The sequence below is a fragment of the Pinus tabuliformis genome, chromosome 4_2 (genome assembly GCF_031772625.1).
Source record: "Pinus tabuliformis cultivar Carrire ecotype Pingquan chromosome 4_2, CPIR1, whole genome shotgun sequence".
NCBI classification, from domain to species: Eukaryota; Viridiplantae; Streptophyta; class Pinopsida; order Pinales; family Pinaceae; genus Pinus; species Pinus tabuliformis.
This window is the reverse complement of record NC_142304.1, coordinates 702,476,919-702,497,769: the sequence shown is the minus strand read 5'-3', so window position 1 is coordinate 702,497,769 and position 20,851 is coordinate 702,476,919. Positions and strand designations below refer to the sequence as shown.

Here is a 20,851-nt window from a genome sequence, read left to right as displayed (position 1 = left end):
TCATTGGCTACTAGGTCGACTTTGTTGGAAGAATTTGTCATTGATGTCAAGGGGTGAATGAGCTCGCACATATTTTAGTAAATTGCATGCACATATTAATAATTTTGGATACAAGGACCTCCTAGAGTGATAGCCCTTGTCATGCCATTTCGTTTGATAGGTAGCACATTTTGTGGGTCCTCCTAATTGGAGAAATATTATTTTTTGAAGATTGTTGTCCCAGATGAATGGGTCTTGCACGAAATCATGCCCCATTAATTTATGGCTTTAATATCACATTACAACCCCTTCAAGAAAGTCAAAATTATTGGCCAAAATCCACGTGTCCTAATCAACTCAAAAGAAGATGATGTGGAAGTCAAAATTTGATTTTCTAAGTATCCTAATCCTCCCTTAAACATGTTGGTTCATCTCCATCAAGCCAACTTCAAATATAGTCATGTTGTTCATAAAAAATATCATGTTGGCCCCAGCCAAAGTCACAACTTTTCACTAGGCAAGTTGGCCCCAAATTAGGCCTGCTCAACCACGATATATTGTCCTAGCCATGGGTAGATCTGAGCAAAAATCTTCGTGGATCTAAGGCAAAAAGATAAGGTGAAAAAGTCTGAGGCCTGAGCCCAGTTGAACATCTTGAAGAAGACTGAGATTTAAGGATTTGTCCTAAAGACATCGCATCTTTGAGGCACTTTTTTTAGACATCTTTTGATCAGAATTTGAGGCATTTACAGCCTTTGCCTGAGGTTAATCACAGGCCTGTTTCAGGTCTACCTTAGGCCAATTTCAGCCCCCTCCCCTGAGGCCTCCTCTGCGGCTGTCACAAAGGCCGAATTTCAGCCCCTTGCCTCAGATCATACCCTTGTTCAAGCCTCAGTTCGGACCTGTGATTTTCAGTCATATATTTTAGACTGTTGCTACCTCAATTTGGGTCCTTTTGGAATCTTGTTAGGGGATGTTTTGGAGCTAGATTTGATCATTGTTGAAGTCCCTTGAAGAGCATATTTGGAGCTGATTTGGAGTTGATCTTGAAGTTTATCCTGAAGGTGTCAAAGGTAATTTAATGCAAGTTTGAAGAAGGTGCCTAAATTCTCCGGAGCAGACTTTTGTAGTAGAACTTTTGTACTTGTTAGTTTCAGACCTATAGAAGGCTTTGATAGTTCTGGAGCAGTCCTCAAGGAGTACTTGAAGTTGTCTTAGCAAGTAGGCCTTGATGCTTTGTAGCAGATTTTGGAGCAGCTCTAGACCAAGCCTTTCTTGAGCAGACCTTAAGAGCAGATCTTCAATTTGTTGAGGACCTCTTTTGGAAGCAGACTTTGATATTGATCCTGAAACAAGTTGGGGTAAGACCACTTGTGGATTTAATGATCTAAGGTATGCACTTCTTAGTTGAACTATTGACATGACAAGGGGCAGAATTGAAGTTTTCGAGTGTTGTTGTAATTGGGCCATTGTCCCTGGTACAAAAGCCCAATAAGATCTTATTTTATCATCTATTCTATAGGGTGGCAGGGCGGTGCTAGGGAAGGAAGTTGCAGCTTCCTTTAGGAGGTTGTTGCCTACTTCCAGTGGGAGCTAATAAATCTTGGGGTTGTAGCCCTTCCAATTGTAGCTTGTAAACCAGAAGTTGTAGCTTCCTTTGTAATATAAAAATATTGTACATATATATATATATATATCTTGGGTTCATTTGAAGTGATGTTTGGTTAATCGTTTTTGACACTTAAATTGTTGAAATTTACGAAACACTGACTCTCACCCCCCCGACACTTTCAGTATTTCCGACAATTGGCTTGTGACCTAGCTTGTTATTAGCACATTATTTTATTATTTTGGGGGGCATTAAGCTAAAATAGACTTTGTTACTAATCAAATAAATAGAGAAGACTCTCATTGTATCAAATCATCATCACAACTTGGATATTTCAGCCTCTCTTTAGAAAATTTCAGCCCACTTTTCTTGTGGTAGAGATGTGACCTATGAATGCATTTTGATATTTGGAGCAAATCGTTTGTATATTTGGAGCTATTGTCTTGGATCAATTAATGGAATCATGCATGTTATCTTGTAAGTGAACCTATTGTTGAATAATTATTTTCTTCATGTCTAATGTATGGAATGTTATGAATCTAGGGTTTATTATTGTGGATGGATCATGACCAAGAGATTAGGAGTTGTCTAATTCAACTAGGAAAGATATGATTACAAAAGGTGTGTATTCATAAGGTTTTAAGGCAGCTACATACAATTTTCAATACAGCATTCATTAGACGCATTGGATCATATACAAGATTGCAAGCAGGTCTTCATCTTGGGGTTTGGTCTCCCTATACGGGGTCCAAGCCCTCCAGAGGGTCATATTGGCATTTGTAGGGTGTGCATTGAGAGCCATGGGCCTCCACTATAGCAGAGAGCAGATAGCCATGCCATGGGATTCTTCAACACCATTCATTGCTCGCTCGTGTTCCACTTATTTGATGATGATGATGCACCTGGACCACCTTGCCCAGCCAGCTACACACTTGCACCACACACTTGGCAGTTGATCCAGGGCCCAGATGGGGTTGTGTCTCACCATGGGAGGCAAAGGGAGGGCTTGCATCATTGTTCCATCCCTTACAAATGGGATACATGCTTGTTTGATTCAGTTGGAGACCAATGAGGATGCTTTTGTGCCCCCAGAGCCACTTTGGGGCACCACAGGTCATTTGCTTAAAGATCAAGGGGGCATCCCCCTCATCACTATTATTGGAGCCCTTCTACTCATTTTGGCACATTTTGGACTTCATTTGGCCTTCCAACGACCCTCCTGGCTACTTCTTTATCATTTCATCCCTCTTGAGAGGTTAATATTTCATATTTTGGAGTTATTTGGTGGGCTTGTCACCAATTAGGGTGTTATTTTGCACAATAGAGACACTTTTAAGGGTTTGTTAGGCTAATTAGACCCATTTGAACTATTAGAGGCTCATATAAATACATGAGACCTCATTTGTTATTCTCATCATCACTTGGATTGGGATCTCTCTCTCTTCTTGATTATTTTGGACCTGCTATTTTGGATGAATTGGAGACCATTTGATGCATTTCGATGTTTGGATAATTGTTATTTGTCTTGGAGCTTCATTCTTTTGCAAATATGATGATGGATATACTTGTTCTGCCAAGTAAGTTTCTCTTTTATGTGAAATTTTCATTATATGTCTAATGTATGGAATACTGCATCATGATGTTGCTTGTGCTCTATGCGAAAACCTTGAATCACTTGGGAATCTTGATCTATTGCATGTGTTACTCATTTGGCAATAAAAAGTGAATGTTCCTAGGGGTAGGTTGTGAAATCTTGACCCTGAAACTCCATTAATTTGCAAATCGAAGTATAAATCCTTGTTGTGACCTTCAAGTTGCTCCTCTAGGGCATGTGAAGTTGCAATAGGGCTCCTTGAAGAAGTACAAATCCTATGTCGAGTGCACTTTGACTCCATTCTTCACAATAGGCTAGGCACTGGTCTTAATCCTTGATGATCAACCCTAAAACCTTAATTTTCTTCCCTTCAACCATTCACTGCCCTAACCCTAGATAGCCTAGTTAGGGCATCTAGTGAAATCCATTTGAGCCATCGTCTTGAAGGGCGAATTGGCAAGGAACTGCGCTGGGGTGTCTTCTCTTAGCCCTCCAAGTTTGAAGTTGATCTTGCAATCGGTTTGCGAGAAACACCAAGCCCTAGCCCCAAAATTGTTTTGGCCTAAGTCTCCTTAGATTATCTTCATTTCAAGGGGCCCATTGTGCTTAAAAACTCATTAGAAGTTCATCTCTCAATGACCCTTCTTCTCATCCTTGCATGATCTTTTCATATTGTTGATGATCATCGTGAACCCTAGGTCTTACTTGGATCCCCCAGGTCCCTCTTGTGGTCCAAAACCTTTGCATGCTTGTTATCTCATAAACCCTAAGAATCGACCTTCAAACTATGGTGGAGCAAGCCCGAAAACAAGGACTAGAGGCCATCCCAACCAGTGTGGAAAAAGTCGGGAAAAAATCGGGATTAAATCCCGATTTTTCGATTTTTTTCGCTCGCTGATTAAATCGACCAATTTTTTGCCGATTTTTTCCCATTCGAAAAAAAGTCGGGATTAAATCGAAAAAGTCAGGATTAAATCGGGAATTTTTCCAAAAAATTGTGGTATTTTTTTAATGATTTTTTTTGTTTGAAAAAATCGAGATTTTATTGAAAAAGTCTAGATTTTTTAAAAAATGAATATTTTTGTATTTCTTTTAATTTTGCCGACTTTTTCGAAAAACTCCTGACTTTAGCGACTTTTTCAACTTTTGGACCCTTGCCGATTTAATCCCGACTTCGACTTTTTCCACATTGATCCCAACAGACCAAATGGATAGGATCTAGTATCTTTACCTTATGAGAGAAGAAGCTAAATTAAGAGGCCAAAAACGCCCACATACAGACATAGTAGAGAAGGGAGTTAAGGCGTCAGGTTTTCATACAGTGTTAGCACCACAACACATCCACCGAAAAAGAGGAAGGAAATCCAATAGTGCAGCCCTTCAAGAGTTGGGAGAGATGTTGATCAACTCAGGTAAGATGATAGCGCTAAGCTCGCAACCCAATATTCGTAGTTAATCATGAAAGTTTTAATATGGAATGTAAGAGGCATAAATAGCCTCAAGGAAAGAGACTAATTAAAAAGAAGATTAAAATGGGATAGTCGAACCTTGTTTTTTGCAAGAAACAAAGTGTTTTGTAGTAAAGATCATGGAGCTAAGTAGGAAACTAGGTAGGGGTTTTAAGGTCATGGAGATTGCAGCGCAAGGCTCTGCAGGTGGATTGGTGACCAAGTGGAACTCCCAGGCCCTGAATCTAATTGATGTGGAAGCCACGAGATCCTATTTATTGTTGGAAATGCAAGTTATAGGGGTCGCTCGTGTTTACGAATGTTTACGAGCCTCAAAGGTTAGAGGAGAAGCTCAATTTCCTTCAAGATCTAAACGAGCTTAGAAATAGGAAAGGCCACCTCCCCTAGATTCTGGGGGGATTTCAATATGATAACCTCCCTATCAAAGAAAAAGGGAGGCCAAATATCATATCCAAAGTAGCAGCCAATAGGATGAAAATGGTTCTTTGTTAATTTTAGATAACAATGGTATGTTCTATGCTTAAGTCAATTTACTTCAATGTTCCTTTAGCAACCTAATGACAAACTTCAATTATATCCAGTAGTAATCACATTAACTTATAAACATTGACAGTAAATGCAGATAGAACATAAAATCATATGCATAAGACAAGCCAAGACAAGAGGACACAAGATGTGGCGGATGCCAGTGACAAACCCCAATGTGGGGAAACACTTGGATCAAATCTTCTTATTACTCTTCAATAGTTCAACAGAGAGAGAGAGTACAAACACAAGCCCACGGGCCACAACAGATTTGCCAAATCAGTAGTCAAATCAGCCCTAACTAGAAAGTCAATGGTGGTCCAAGCTACCCCAAAACATCCTCCAAACAGTAGTCCAATTCGGCCTTCAAATCAGCTCAAATTCTTAGGTCAAACCCAGTCAAAGGAGAGAGAAAGTCTGATGTCATTTTCTGTGATCAAAACAAAATTCAACGCTGGTCAAATTGTCCCCAAACACCTTGATTTCTGTGCCAATAAATGCATCCTCCTAAAATCAAACTTTTGGCACAAAAATCGAGGTCAATGTTGGTCAAATCACCCAAAGTCAATGTTGGTCAACGCCCTGAAATCTGCAACCTGTTTCACCCAAAAAAAACTTGGCCTCCTGCCACACATGCGAAGAAGAAGAGATGCCTCCAATGTTGTACGACCCAATCAAGAGAGAGAAGAAGATGTGATGAGATGATGTCCAAATGAGGAAAAGGTCTCTCTTATTTATACACTTCGTTGAGGGTGAAGAGACACATCTATTGGGCTTCATGAGCCTACATTTGATTGGAGCCAACCTTGACAATTTGTCCATAAGAGAAATAAATTCATAATTCCATTTCTGCTTGTCAGAATGAGATGATCTTTATATCAAAATTGTACCTCTTTGAAAGAGGAATCCAATGCAATAATCATCTCCATCATATGAGTTGTCCCAAGGTGGAAGTTGGCCCTAGTTGCCAATTTTAATATTCTTCCATTTCTGATCTCAAAAGAACAATCTGGGTTTGTGGAGGGAAGGCAAATCCTAGATAATGTGATACATGCTCATGAGATTGCCCACTCTCTAAAGAGCCAGAAAAAGGCAGGGAGATTTGTCGAAGGCTTATGATAAGATCGGTTGGGAGCATATGGAGGCAGAGTTAGGGGCGTTTGGCTTTGACAATCAATGGATCAGTTGGATTATGGCCCTTGTTTCATCACCCAGTTTCTCAATTTTGTTAAATGGGGCTCCGGCAAAACCTTTCTTCCCATCTAGGGGAATTTGACAAGGGGACCCTATGTCACCTTTCTTGTTTGTTATAAGGATGGAAGGCCTCAGGCAAGCAATCTTTGCTGCTAACAGAGAAGGTGACATAAGAGGCCTTCAATTACATGAAGAAGGCCAAGCTACAACGCATCAACAGTTTGTTGATGATACCATGTTGCATGGTATTCCCACCGTAAAGGAGGCTTGCTCTTTTAAGCTCATCTTGGACACTTTTGCGTCAGCCTCAGGTATGGAGATAAACCATTCCAAATCCATGAATTTTTTCTTTAACACTCACATTGCTATCCAGAGAAATTTATCTTAGGCTTCCAAAGAAGATCCCTCTCGTCCAAATATCTTGGGGTCCCTCTAACGATTCAAGCTTGGAAGAAATCTAACTAGGAAAAGGTTATCTCAAGCCTCGAGGATAGGGTAAAGAGATGGACCATCAAGGCTTTGAACTTGGTTGGTCGTCTTGTATTGACCAAGGCGGAGCCACAAGCAATTATGGGTTATGTGTTATCTATCCTCCCAGCTCCTAAAGGAGTGTTGCAAAAGATCATGGAAATCCAATGAAACTTTCTTTGGCGCAAGGCAAAGGACAAAAGAAAATGGGTGCTAGTGTCCTAGAATACAGTTTGTAAACCAAAAGATGCAGGTGGTCTCGGTCTTCAAGATCTAGAGATAATTAATAAAGCAAGTGGAGCAAAATTATGATGGAGGTGGTTTAAAGGGGGGGTTGACACCATGGGCAAGGTTGTGGAAAGCAAAGTATGCGCCTAATTGCCACACAAAAGACCTAGTCCGCTTATCGTGCTCTATTCAGGGGTCGACAATGTGGCACCTAGCCTGGAATAATAAAGAGATAATACAACAGAATTGCTTCTAGAAGATTAGAAATGGGAGGGAAGCCCTGTTCTAGGATGATGTGTGGCAGCAACAATCTAAGATAAACAGGGAGGAATGGCGCCCCATCCAATTAATTACGGAAAATCGAGGTTACATAGAAGTCCACCAGTTCTGGGAATAGGGTCTAGAAAATAACAAATGGAGATAATGGAACCTTACCATTTTTCAGCAACCAACCCAAAACAACTAGGTAGTTCATTGTTTAATAGAGGAACTAAGTAAGCGAAAAATCTTATTTAATGAGGACTAGGACCAACTAAGATGGGGGGAAAAAGGAGGAGGGGATTTCAATCTTAAGGAAGCGAAAGTATATCTCAGTGACAGATGCACTGGTATAAACGACCCATCATGGAGGAAATTACGGATGTCCGCACATTGGCCAAAAATCAAAATTTTCCTGTGGCTAATCTTACACCAGAAGGTTCTAACTTGGGACAATCTACTTAAGAGAGGATATATTGGAGCCTCATGGTGTTGCCTCTATGAAAATGCAGAGGAGAATCTTAATCATCTATTGAACACCTGCAGCTATACGGAGGTGTTATGGGACTGGATGACTTTCATCTTTAGACAAACAGACCGAAACAGGGATAATATATAGGAAACGATAAGGAAATGGAGACTGCATTATACAAAAACTGAGGTTGTGAACCTCACCTGGAATCTGGTACCTAGTTTCATTCTTTGGGCAGTGTGGAAGGAGCACAATCGACAAATATTTCATGATAAGAAGCTCCTTGTTGACAACCTGGTGGAAGAAATAAGGCGTCAGCTAAAAGAAATAGTAATTAGCAAAGGGACTCAACCTTCAAAGGAACAACCATCCCCCCAGGAAGCAAGAATTTTAAAGTACTTCGATCTAGAATACATGAGTGCGCAAGGGCACCAGCTAAGAGAGCACCATATCCAGTAAGGATCCGTGGTCTGGTTGGCTCCCCCTCAAGGTTTCCTTAAGTTGAATTTTGATGGGGCGTCGAAAGGGAACCCTGGCAAAGCAGGGGCTGGAGGAGTCATACGGGATTGGACGGGCCAAATATGCAGAGTATATTTCATAAACTTGAGCCTTGCCTCAAACAATGCAACAGAATTCCAGGCCCTCGAGCACGGGCTGGAGTTGTTGGTTCGAGAAGGAATGGTAAATACCACAGTCGAAGGAGGTTCGTAGTTAGCTATCCAAGCAAATGTGGTGCACAAATAGGCAAAGTAACACAAAATTGGCACCTGGCTTAGTAAATTCGACGCATACAATACCATCTGGATTTTGAAAATGGTGGACTTTACCCTTGTCCGAAGATCAACGAAAGCATTTGCGGACAGGTTGGCAAATGAAGGTGTAGGGAGCGTACGCCGTACATACACTGATAGACATGGCGTGAGAGGAGCTATCAAAAGGTCAGCTAAAGGATGATTGTCATAAGTTGGTGGAGTCAGATAACTCCATGTCACCTAGGCGGGAAGATAGAGTGGAGGTGGGCATGAATCAGGATGGAGACCCACCTGGCCATGCGAATGAATAAATCCTCATAATGGAAGGACAAGCAAGGTTTAATTGGGATGTGAGAAGGGATACGAGTATGTAGCGTAGGGACAGAATGACGGTCGAAGATGGAGAGGAAGGGGTCTCCTCCATAATAGTCTGTCATGCAGATCGGCTCATTAATGAGAGAGAGCGGCGAGAGGAGTGGGAAGGTACGACATCAAAAGAGGCGACATACATGAGCAAGCTAATGGCGATTATTAGTATATACAAACCGCTAGGAAGGGAAAATGATCGGGAGAGTGCCCACAGGCACACACAAACGAATAACAACATCGTCGGCAAATCAAAGATACCAAAAATGGAGAGGGAAAGCACTCAAAAATCGGTAAGGAAAGGTAAGTCAGTAATATCACCTTTAAATTGGGGTTTGGGAACCGGCATTTTTGACTTGAGGCAGAACGCAGAAAGGTGGTGGAATAGTGAGCTTGCGATAGTTGTAGCAACAAGGGCAACCAACGTTTCAGAGAGTGCAATGGGCAAGGTTCGGAGTGAGGGGGGTAGGTTGAGAAGCAAACCTAGAGCCGATGCATAGGGCACTGGTTCCAGTAAGCAGTCGCACATGGAGGCGGCGAAAAGGGTTGCTGCTAAAATTACCATGCTACAGTGTCGCAGAAAGGAAAAGAAATTGTTGAAGTTTGGGAGAATGAGGTTCGAAGGCAGCGAAGGGTTGTCCCGAATAGCAAAATTGAGGAATAAGTGGCCTAGATTATCAACACCGGGAAATCCAGAACACAGACGACTATGTATCATAAAACTTTAGAGACTACATGGCACGTCAAGACTTTGGTGGGGAAGTTGCAAGTGGAGGTAGTGAAGGAGAGGGCCAAAAGGCAGCTACAGACAAAAATTCAGTTAAAGGATATAAACCAACGCCTGAGTGGAATTGAAGCAGTCCTTAAGGGTTTGATGAATATAGAGAAACTCTAGGATGGTCAAATCGGGGATATGAATACCATGTTTTCAATTTCAATTTATCTTAAGTATATTCCCAATGTGGATATTATGTTGGGGGATGCGAAAGGGGAACTTGCCCATCTGAGGAAATACATAGTGCTTGAGGTCAGTGGCGCAGGAGTCCCACCATCGACTACTCTAGAGGCTCCAAGAGCAGCTCCTGTGGAAGTTCCTGACGCGGGTCCAGAGGTGGCTTCAACCCCAGTAAAATGAGGTCTGAGTATGGGGAAACCCTCTTTCAGTTGATCATGGTGGAGACTAGTTTTATTGTCAATATTGTTTTTAGATTATATAGGCAATATAGTGGTTATTTTGTTAAGTTAAGGTCTATAGAATATAGTTGGCAATATTTTCAGATAGGCAGACCTGCCAATAGTAGTAACAGGAAAAGTCACTTTTTTGAATTGTATAAGAGATATTAGAGACAGAAAAATCTGATAGTTTACCTGGATACGAGTGTTCCCTAGCAAGACAATCTTCCTCACCCCACATCACCATAGTATACCCAAACAAGCCATCAACATTCTTATAATTCTGGAAACCAAAGAATCAATTCAGTTCTCAATGGAACTTTTATTTCATAGCAACTAATTGTCGATATAGAAAAGGGCATAAAGGACTCAACATATCATCTCACTCTTTCAAGTTAATTTCAACAGAAGGCTCCATCAATGGGGAGAAAGGTCCTGAGACTGCAGCAAGGTCTCAATGAGATATTACTGCCAAAATACTTGCATCAAATAGAAACTGGATGTTTACAACTATCAAGTGTTCAAGAATCTAGGATATCCACAAGGATCAAGAGTACAACCTATACCCAGTGATGTGGCTCCTATGACCAAGTTTATCCTAAAAAAGTTTCTACCCCACATGGCATGAAAACTGCCACCCAACATAATAACAGACACCAACATACAAGCTCATAAAGACTCCACTGGATCTGCTTCTATTGATGATCATGATATAGAAGATTCTATTTGTCACAATGATATGCCGGGTGGCCGCCATTTGGAAATTATATATCAATTACAACTCCCACAACAGAGAGATGAAAATTACCACTTTGCCATCACAAGCATTGGTAACTCCTAGTAGATGGTACAGTTAAATGGCAAAAATTATATAAACCCTGTTCTAAGGCAGGCATTCCTTCAGATGGACAGAATTGCTTCAGAGAGAAATTATGGGAAACGGCTTAATCGCTCGTCAAAAATGATAATAATAATAAAAATAACAATAATAATAAATATAGGAAGTAAAATAAATGACATGTAGTCCCATTATTTGTATTGGTATTTATCGAAAGATGGCCCATTAAGTAACTATCTCAGACAAAACTTGCACGTGAAGCAAAAAATCAACATGCAAGACACTGAACAAGTGATATAAGATTTGACTCCTAAGCTTTTGCCTATTACCCACTATTCAATCTAAATCAACTACTCCATGAATTTCTTTAATGAAATACAGATCATAGAAACCATATTTGACCACCGACAGAGTGGGTCTTGGAATCTCCTAGCTGGTGGAAACCAAATTATTTTGAGACAAGGCTTCAATCATTATAAAGTTATAAACATCAATGACCTTCCCAGTTTAACATGAATGACATCAAGGCCTTTACTTAGATTCAAAACTCCACAAAGATGAAAATCTCTAGATATTACTTAAAATTAGTTGATGATGCCTCTGCCATCTTAGATATGGTTAATTTCCTGTACTTGGACACTACAGTAAATTACAAACAACCTCATACAATTCAACTTCAAAATCTTTAGTCCCATTTTGCTTTCTGTAGAAAACCTATGATCATTTAACTTTAAAGTTCGAACATTAAAGCAAGTTAGAAACAGAATCTGACAGTTCAAACTCAATTTATTGGCTGCCGATTTTTTCCCTAACAATCTGGTTCATTGAAGGAAGATTAAAGTAAGATTCATGAATGAAACAATCCAGTTTAAGTCTTACAACTGAAGAAGCTGATTGTAATCTCAGGGCTCTCTGCAGGATCTGATGAGCCATTGCCCCAGCCATGTGCTTACTGAAAATAATTATTCGATAATCCTGTCAATTTAGACAGAAAAGGATAATGATCATGTCAACAATTTTCTGCAAACAAATTGCAGAAGAAAAACCAGACAAGCTTTATAAAAGTAACATTGCATACAAAACTTACTTGGAGAAAAAAGGCATCTTCATTAAGTATAAATAACTGGGTATAGGTAAGTGGCTCCAGATGTTTGAGGTCAAAGACAGGGTGGGCCATGCACATAAGAATTTATTCTTCCCTTAGTAGTCCAAGTTTAAAATATTTAAATTCTAGCCAATTTCCTGAGTTTAACATCTGAGAGACACTGCATATAACACCTTGTGCTTTAAGCCCCGGTGTTGCTAATGCACAAGGCATAATATTTTCACGATTATCAGAAATAATTAACATATGTGCCAGAATCCTTGATGATCATATAAGTGTGCTGCGTGCAAGAGTCCTTGGTGAGTATTTGCAATTTTGCATTACCCTTGAAAGAAGACTAAGCATCAATGAAAACCTCCTTCACTAGGTTTGACAAAAATTCCTTAATGAGGCATTACCTTGTGACAAATGCTCTTAACAAACCATTAGCTATTAATCCATATCAATGTTGCATTAATTGTTATCGGGATAATATCGGCGCGAGGAAAGAATCGAAAAAATCGTTTGGTACAAAAATATTCTTTTTTTTTTTCATTTTTTTTCAATTTTTTTAATATCTAAACCATCTACAACATAAAATAAATACATTGACACATAAATATGATAAAAGAACTAATATATAAGATGTTTAATATCATTTCTAGTGCTAAAATCATACATAACATTGAATCATGTCCTGAATAGTAAGTCTTGACTCCTGAGTCCCAACTCAGCCTCAAAATATCAACAAAAAATATAATAATGTATCTCATCATGTCATAATGTCATATACAATAAAATGAAGAAAATAACTAAAGTCTAATCCTATTGATTTCCTCTGCCCCTCTTGCGAGAAAATGCCACAGCTTTCCCTTTCCCTCTAGATGTAGATGCTGGCGCTGGTGTAGTTGGCAGTGGAGTCCGCTATGCTCTAGAAGCTGAAGAACTAGAAGCAGGAGCTATTGGAGGTAGACCACATCCTGTACTGGTGGCAGGGCTAGCCCAGGCAGGTGGTGTCACCTGGAAACATTACAATCTCCCAATCCTAGAATCCTGAAAAACTGACAAGTCTGCTGCATTTTGAATGAAATCTAAAATTCTACTTTCTCCATATGAAATCCAATGAGGCCAGAACGACTCGCAAACATCCTGAGTCATTTCATGGTAATGTAATCCTTTTACTTTAAGAATTTAACATTACCATGAATAGCATATCAATACTAGGGCCTAGACTGATCATTAAGCTGCCCCACTCAAAAATATTTGTTTCTTTAAAAAAAAATGGCATTTCAAACATTTAGCATCCCTTATAAAACCTCGCTGCCCCTATTGTGCAAATGATTTCATAAAAAAACCCAAAAAAACATTATAAAACCTCGCTACCAGAGACCCCCACGATAATTTCGATTGTTATCGCGATAAATTCGAATTTATCGCGATAATTTCATAAAAATCGGCCAAAAGAAATTACCCGCGATAATTTCGTATAAAAATCGTGATAAAATTGTTGTATCGAAAAAATCGCGATTTTCACAACACTGATCCATATAACACCTAGTTTCAGGTGTCAGGAATTGGTCTTGAAAACATCCTGTAAATACAACGCCGTTTACATCTACCTTACAGAAAATTACAGTCCCTTATATTTTCTTCTCTTGATTTTCTTATGTGGAAGGTGCACGCTCATAGGAGATTAGAAGGTTATAAATCTTTGCTCTCTTTATTATGTGCATCGTATCAAAAGTATATTTTTCTAACATGGTATCTAAGAATGCTTTTCTAACATAATTTTGGTTAGCAATCCCTTGTGTGTAGGCCTGCAAACTCATTCAAAGGAGAGCCTACATTTATTGTAGGTTGTTTGATACATTGATTGTGTAAATGTAATTTATTCCTTGTGAATATCTAAATGTATTTCATTTGTTCATAATAACCATTAAATTTCTTTATAATAAGGCCTACATTCATTTCCTATCAAAAATGTGCATAATACAACTATCATTAATGTATTGTAATTTAATGTTTAGTGTATGGAACCAATGTCGATAATGTGTAGTAGAATCACAGATGAAAAAATCGTAATCGGAAATGAATCGCTGAGGGTCCTGAAAATCAAATCAGAACAAAAAGGCAAATTATAGGAAATAACAAAGAAAAAATGACCAATCTTGGTGCACATTCAGTGTTAAGAAAAATAATCGAATTATTTGAAATAGCTGTTCCATTAATTACATCAAGATTGATTCAGAGGAGATATTTCATCTATGAGTAGAATAATTTAGTGTATATTGGGTGTCATTAATGGGCAGTAAATGTACTTCCTATTTAGCACTGAAATTTCAGAGTCATAACATTAAGGACCAAGCAAAGGGGCAAAATTGCAAATAAAAGTCAAAATTCAAGGAGTGACAAAACAGATTGAACCCATATAGGTTGTTATTACTAGGCAGTAAATGTCTTTCCTATTTAACATTGAATTCCCATGTAGAGCTGTAACGTCAAAGACTAGGCAACGAGGCAATGAATGGTCGAATTTCAAGCAATTGCATATCTAAATAGTAAAGAAAAATTTATAGAAGACGAACAATATAATCAAAATACACACATTGCAACAGTCAATTAGATTTTGATTATAGGTTGTATTGATCAAGCTTATGGCTCGAACATAACTCTGGACTTATTAGGTACCTATGTTCTCATCATGACTTGGCAAGTTCACACCAGTGACCAACCAGTTACAATTTTTTTATCAACGTATTTCACTTACATAATATTTCACTCATAGCAGTATAAAGGACACGGTGCATTCTCAAAATCACCTACCTCCTAAAAAAGGGGGTTGTGAAGAATAAAAGCCCATGAATTAGACAATTCATGAAAATTGAGTAAAGTGAATCATTGACTTTCTCCTCCGTACCACCCTCATTATCTTCATCATTATCCTTTAACACAGCCTTTAACATAACAAAAATGTTTAGTGGCACCTCAACCTAGCCTTCTTGCAATAGTGTATCCTCCACATCAACATGTATGGCATGCTTTGAGTTTGCATTCCATTGTGTTGTGAGCTTTTTCAAATATTCTGCGCCATGGGTACACATCCTTGACAATTGGGGGTGAGTCCACTACATCCCATACACAATAATGAGGACAACACAAGAAGGTCCCCCACCATCCTTAAACAAGGGATGAAAACTTGGGGACATCATTGAGCCATCCCTAGTCAAAAGTGGTCACCTCGAGGACATCCTTTATCATATGGAACCCACATAGACAAAGGTATCACGTATGTTGGGGTTGAATTCCTACCAATACACTATTTAGAGAAAAGCATGATCCCTTGTTAAATGGGAGAAACCCACTAGTGTGATTTAGACTCGCAGTTCTTTGTCTAAGCCCATTGACCATTTTCATATGTATGCATCAAGGTCTATACAAATATATAAATTTCATTTAGAACTGTTATATCACGATCTATGTTAAAACCTAATAGTTATATGTATGTGTCCTTATTTGTTATATGGATGTGTGGATATTGCCTTTGAGTTTCAAATTGGGTAATTAGAAGTGAGATTGTGTTTATTTACAATTAATCATGATTCATTGATTAAAAAAAATCTTTTATAAAATATTTAGGGTATCCCCTATGTCTCATGCCCTATCATTCCCCCATTACCTTGGCTCATATCCTAAAGGAACCATAGTGCAAATATGAAAGATTATTTACAAAGAACAGGGGTTGTGAACAATAAAACCCCATGAATTAGACAATTCATGAAGATTGAGTAAAGCGAATCATTGACTTTCTCCTTTGTACCACCCTCATTATCTTTATCACTATCCTTTAACACAACCTTTAACAAGAAAAATGTTTAGTGTCACCTCAACCAAGCCTTCTTGCAATAATGCATCCTCCACATCAATATGTATGGCGTGCATTGAGTTTGCATTCCATCATGTTGTGAGTTTCTTCAAATATTTTGCACCATGGGTACACATCCTTAACAACTAGGGTTGATTCCACTGCATCCCCTACACAACAAGGGCATGAGAACAACTGAAGAAGGTCCCCTACCATCCTTAAACACAAGGGATGACAGCTCGAGGACATCATTGAGCCATCTTAGTCAAAAGGCGTCACCTTGAGGACATCCTCTATAATATGGGACCCACATAGACACAGGTGTCCCATATGTTGGGGTTGAATTGCTACCAATACATTGTTTGGAAAAAAGCGATCAAGGGGTCACCTTGAGGACATCCTCTATAATATGGAACCCACATAGACACAAGTGTCCCATATGTTGGGGTTGAATTGCTACCAATACATTGTTTGGAAAAAAGCATGATCACTTTTTTCAATGGGAAAAACCCACTAGCATGATTTAGATTCCCACTTTTTGTCTAAGCCCATTAATCATTTTCATATGTATGCATCAAGGACTATACAAAAATATAATTTTCATATAGAAATTTTATATTATGATCTATGTTATATATATGTGTTCTTATATGATATATGGATGCATGGATATTGCCTCTTTGAATTTCAAATTGGGCAATTAGATGTGAAATTGTGTCTATTTATGATTGATCATGATTGATTGATTATAAAATATTTAGGAGTCCCCTCTATCTCATGCTCTATCATTCCCCCATTACCTTGTCTCATATCTTGAAGGAACCACAACTCAAATATGGAAGATTCTTTCAATAGTTCGAATGATGTTGTCATTCATAAAAGCTAGCATTTTTGCTCTCATAGAGGAATCTAGATTCCTCTAAGAGAGTGGATGAAACTATAGGTGGGTTAATCCCTGACAATAACAAAGGACTAAAAATTTTGTAACACTGTCCTAATGCATCTCCCACCATCGACTTGGATTGACTATAGTCAATTGAACATGCCTCCCCTCCTACATGTAAAATCTTGTGTAACTAGGCCCTAAACACAATTTATATCATGCTAATAAAAACTATGTACATAAGTCATTTTATATATAAGCTCTTAATTTTGCAACAAAGTTTTGATCTTAGATATTTATGACATTATATGATTTATAGAGACACTTTCATGTAATAAGGGCCAAAGTACCCCTTTAAGATTTAAGATAACTTGGACCTTAAGTTAAGGTGTCTCCCTTTTTGTATAAATGCAGGCCCCCTCTCTTTTAAAACTTTTTACTTCTAATATTTAATCAACAAAGATTATTTGGAAGGATCACACTCAATGAAATGTGAATTTGGGGGTGCAATCCACTTTGATATGCAAGTGCCCTAATATTTTACATTTTTTGCTATTACATGTAGTAGTTTTAGCTTTACGTCTATCATATTTTTGATGATTTGTAGAGGCCACTTTCATGTAATAAGGGCCTAAATATCCGTTTAAGATAACTTGGACCTTAACTTATGGTGTCTCTCCTTTTGTATAAATAGGGGTCCCCCTCTCTTTTAAAAAAAATTCCTTCTAATATTTAATCAACAAAGATTATTTGGAATGCTCACCCTCCATTAAATGTGAATTCGGAGGTTAATTCCACTTGGATCTATAAGAACCCCAAATATTTTACATTTTTTCTATTGCTATTACTTATAGCATTTTGAGTTTCACATCTACTATATTTCTATATATGTATGTATGCATGCTCATGGCAATAACCCAGTGAGTTAGCTCAATCAGATTGAAGTGGCTGTTTGACATGTTGCAAGGAGGTCACAGGTTCAAATGCAAGGGTATCTAGTTAGGTCACCAATTACTTCTGCAACTGGCAATCCATTTTCCTTGCATTCAAAAATTCTAAGGGGGGGTGCTCCACAAGGAACGTTTGACTACCCTTAGTGCCAATGATAACCTTCGAATTAATTATAACCTGATGATTCTTTCCTTGGAAAAAAATATCTACTCACAGTACTAGCATGCCATTTTTGCATTCAAGCACACACACAGGTGGCACTAGAGTAAGAATGAGATTTGGGAGAATCCTCGAACAAGGATGATCCATGTGGATATTGGTGGCCAATGAGATTTGGGAGAATAGTCAAACAAGGATGATGCAGGTGGATATTGGTGGCCACCTGCCTATTCCACTTGGAGCCCCAACATTGTTTTTTTCAGTTTTTCAGTTTCCTTAATTGTAGCACAGTTTACTATTTTTGCAGTTTTTGGGGTCTTGAACTTCCGGAGCCGTTTTGAGGCCCTAAACAATGTTTTTTTGGAAAACAGGCAAACATGAGTTTGTGACTAACGTTTGTAGTCAAAAGTTATAGTCCTTGGATAGATCTCTCTAACGAGGTATCGTACGCGTCAAACGCAGATTGTATGCCAAAGTTACAACCCCGAGAAGTTGATGTACCAATTTACTCCAATGGGGCCCATAGTTTTGGTGCTTCATCTCCTAGGGTTAGGTTTTTGGATGTTTAGGGTTTTCCATTGTTTCTCAATAATAAATAGGACTTCGAGCCTCATCGTAACAGAGTTCATAGGCATGTTTTGGTGCTTCATCTCCTAGGGTTAGGTTTTTGGATGTTTAGGGTTTTCCATTGTTTCTCAATAATAAATAGGCCTTTGAGCCTCATTGTAATAGAGTTAAAAGGCATGTAGCCGCCACATCTCTTCTCAGAGAAAAGCTACCATCGCTCCAGCTAGTTTATTTCCATTTTGTATGTAAGCATATTTCAGTTCTTTGATATTAATGAAATGAAATTTTATTTTTGCTGCATCTCTGTGTTTATGTTTATATCTGTATTTTGTTGCGTTCATGCATAAGTCTGGATCAGTGGTATCAGAGCGGTTTGCTCTTTCTCTGTTTTTCTTTGCATGTCCCCAACGAGGTCAAGGTATAAGGAGTTACGGCTCAAACTGGTTGAACGTTTGTAAGACGAGCCTCGTAAACCCCGAAGACCTCCCATGGTGGAAGAAAAGAAAGACGAGGGAGCAGGAGATCCCTTCAAAATATTGCTCGATGAAGCCCTCAAGCGACAGAGGAATGCGATGATGGACAACTTTGCCCAGATCCTTCCGCAAATTCTCACAGGCAACGCATCTTCATCTGGCAACCACCCTGGAGGCACCACTCCCTTCAAGGTACAAGTCAACTTTGATATTCCCATATTTGAAGGACAGATAGATGCAAACACCGTAGATATATGGTTAAACCATATTGTAAGGGTATTTTTCGGTTCATGATTTTTCCAATAGGGAAAAGATTATTTTTGCACTCCACAAAGTCGACCCCCGCGTCAAGGACTGGTGGGAAACCTATTGTGAGCAGAAGGACAAGAGGGAACTCTCATTGTTTTCAGCAGCACCCACTTGGAACTTTTTCTGAGATGCCATCAAGGAGCTATGAAGATAAGTAGATAAAGTGGACCACACTATGGCAAGGAAGGGGCCAAGACATGTCGGAGTTCACAAATATTTTTCATACCCTTCGCACAAAGTTGGGTATCAAGGATTCTGAGTGGCATCTGGTACTCAAGTACCGTAGTTGTCTGCACAAATAAATCCAAGACGAGATGGAATTCATAGACATCTCCTCGCTTAGCGCCACCTCCCACTACACTGTCAAGATCGAGCAAAAGTTTAAACAGAAGAAGCGAGACTTTGGATCTGCAAATCTGAAGCAAGGGAAAGGCACCCCCAAATTGCAGAACAAAAGACAAAGCCAAGGCGGGGTGACCCAAGACAACTCGTCGAGGCTGCAAGCAAAGAACAACACCACGAAGACAAAGGACACAAGAAAGTGGTGTGAATTCTATAAGAGTCTCACTCACAACGCAAGTGAGAGTCGGGCCAAGCAGTCACTGGTGGCCGAGCTGAAGGCTTCAAAATCAGATGCATGTTCTGACTCTGAGTCAGACCCTGACAAGGGGAATGACAAAGGGAAGCAAATTATTGATGCGAAGCCCAGCGCCACTGTTGCCATCACCAAGATCCAGAAGATTGAGCCTAAAGATCCAGAGGAGGGGGAGCGTCTCTTCCACTCACAGATGTGGGTGAAGGGTTCGCCACTGCAACTCATTGCTAACAGCGGGAGCCAAAAGGACCTTATTTCAACAAAGGTCGTGAAGCGGTTGGGCCTACCGACCACACCACACCCACAGCCATACACCATCGGGTGGCTTCACCAAGGACAAGATCTTCACGTCAGCGAGCAATGTCGCCTTCCCTACAGCATCAAGCCCTTCGCGGATGAGGTATTGTGTGATGTTGCTCATGTTTAAGTTTGTGATGTATTATTAGGCCAACCATACTTGTGGAAGCGTCATGGTGTATATGAGTCGAGGCCTCGCACTGTTATTATTTCTTTGGGTAATAAGTTATACAGGATAACAGAGGTAGCCCTGCCTACCGCCATCTCTTTGCTTTCTACTTAGCAACGCAATAAGATCATATCCCAAACTAGGAAATTTGTTTTCTTTATGATTCGCTCTCAAAGTAAGGGGAAGATCGTGGCCACATCCATGGCCCCTGGGAATGGTTCCTCCACGCAGCAGAAGTAGGTGGATAAGGTCGTGGAAGAATACAGGGACGTCTTCTCCTAACCCATAGCGGTACCCTTGAACTGGCAGGTCAAGCATTTGATCGATCCGACTCCAGGAGCACCTCTACCCAACGGGCCGATATATTGTCACTCCATTCTCAAAAATGGAGAGATCAAGCGGCAAATCCAGGAGTTGCTGCAAAAAGGGCACATATGACCAAGTTCCTCGCCTTGTGGGGGGCCGATTGTACTTGTACAGAAGAAGGATGGGACCTAGAGGTTTTTCATTGATTATCGAGCACTAAACAAAATCACTGTCAGGAACAAGTATCCAATCCTACGGATTGATGACCTTC

The 20,851-nt window shown here is 39.5% G+C and overlaps 1 protein-coding gene across 2 annotated transcripts in view; it reads right to left on the bottom strand.

The window, feature by feature from the left end:
- LOC149171438 (monothiol glutaredoxin-S15, mitochondrial-like) overlaps positions 1 to 20,851 on the bottom strand; it is a 115,210-nt gene that overhangs the window by 59,668 nt on the left and 34,691 nt on the right. For both annotated transcript variants that reach the window (XM_089424084.1, XM_089424082.1), the window contains one exon: positions 11,805 to 11,900. In XM_089424084.1, coding sequence (XP_089280210.1) covers positions 11,805 to 11,870 — 66 coding nt within the window. In that variant the 5' untranslated portion in view covers positions 11,871 to 11,900. The remainder of the gene's footprint in view (positions 1 to 11,804; positions 11,901 to 20,851) is intronic.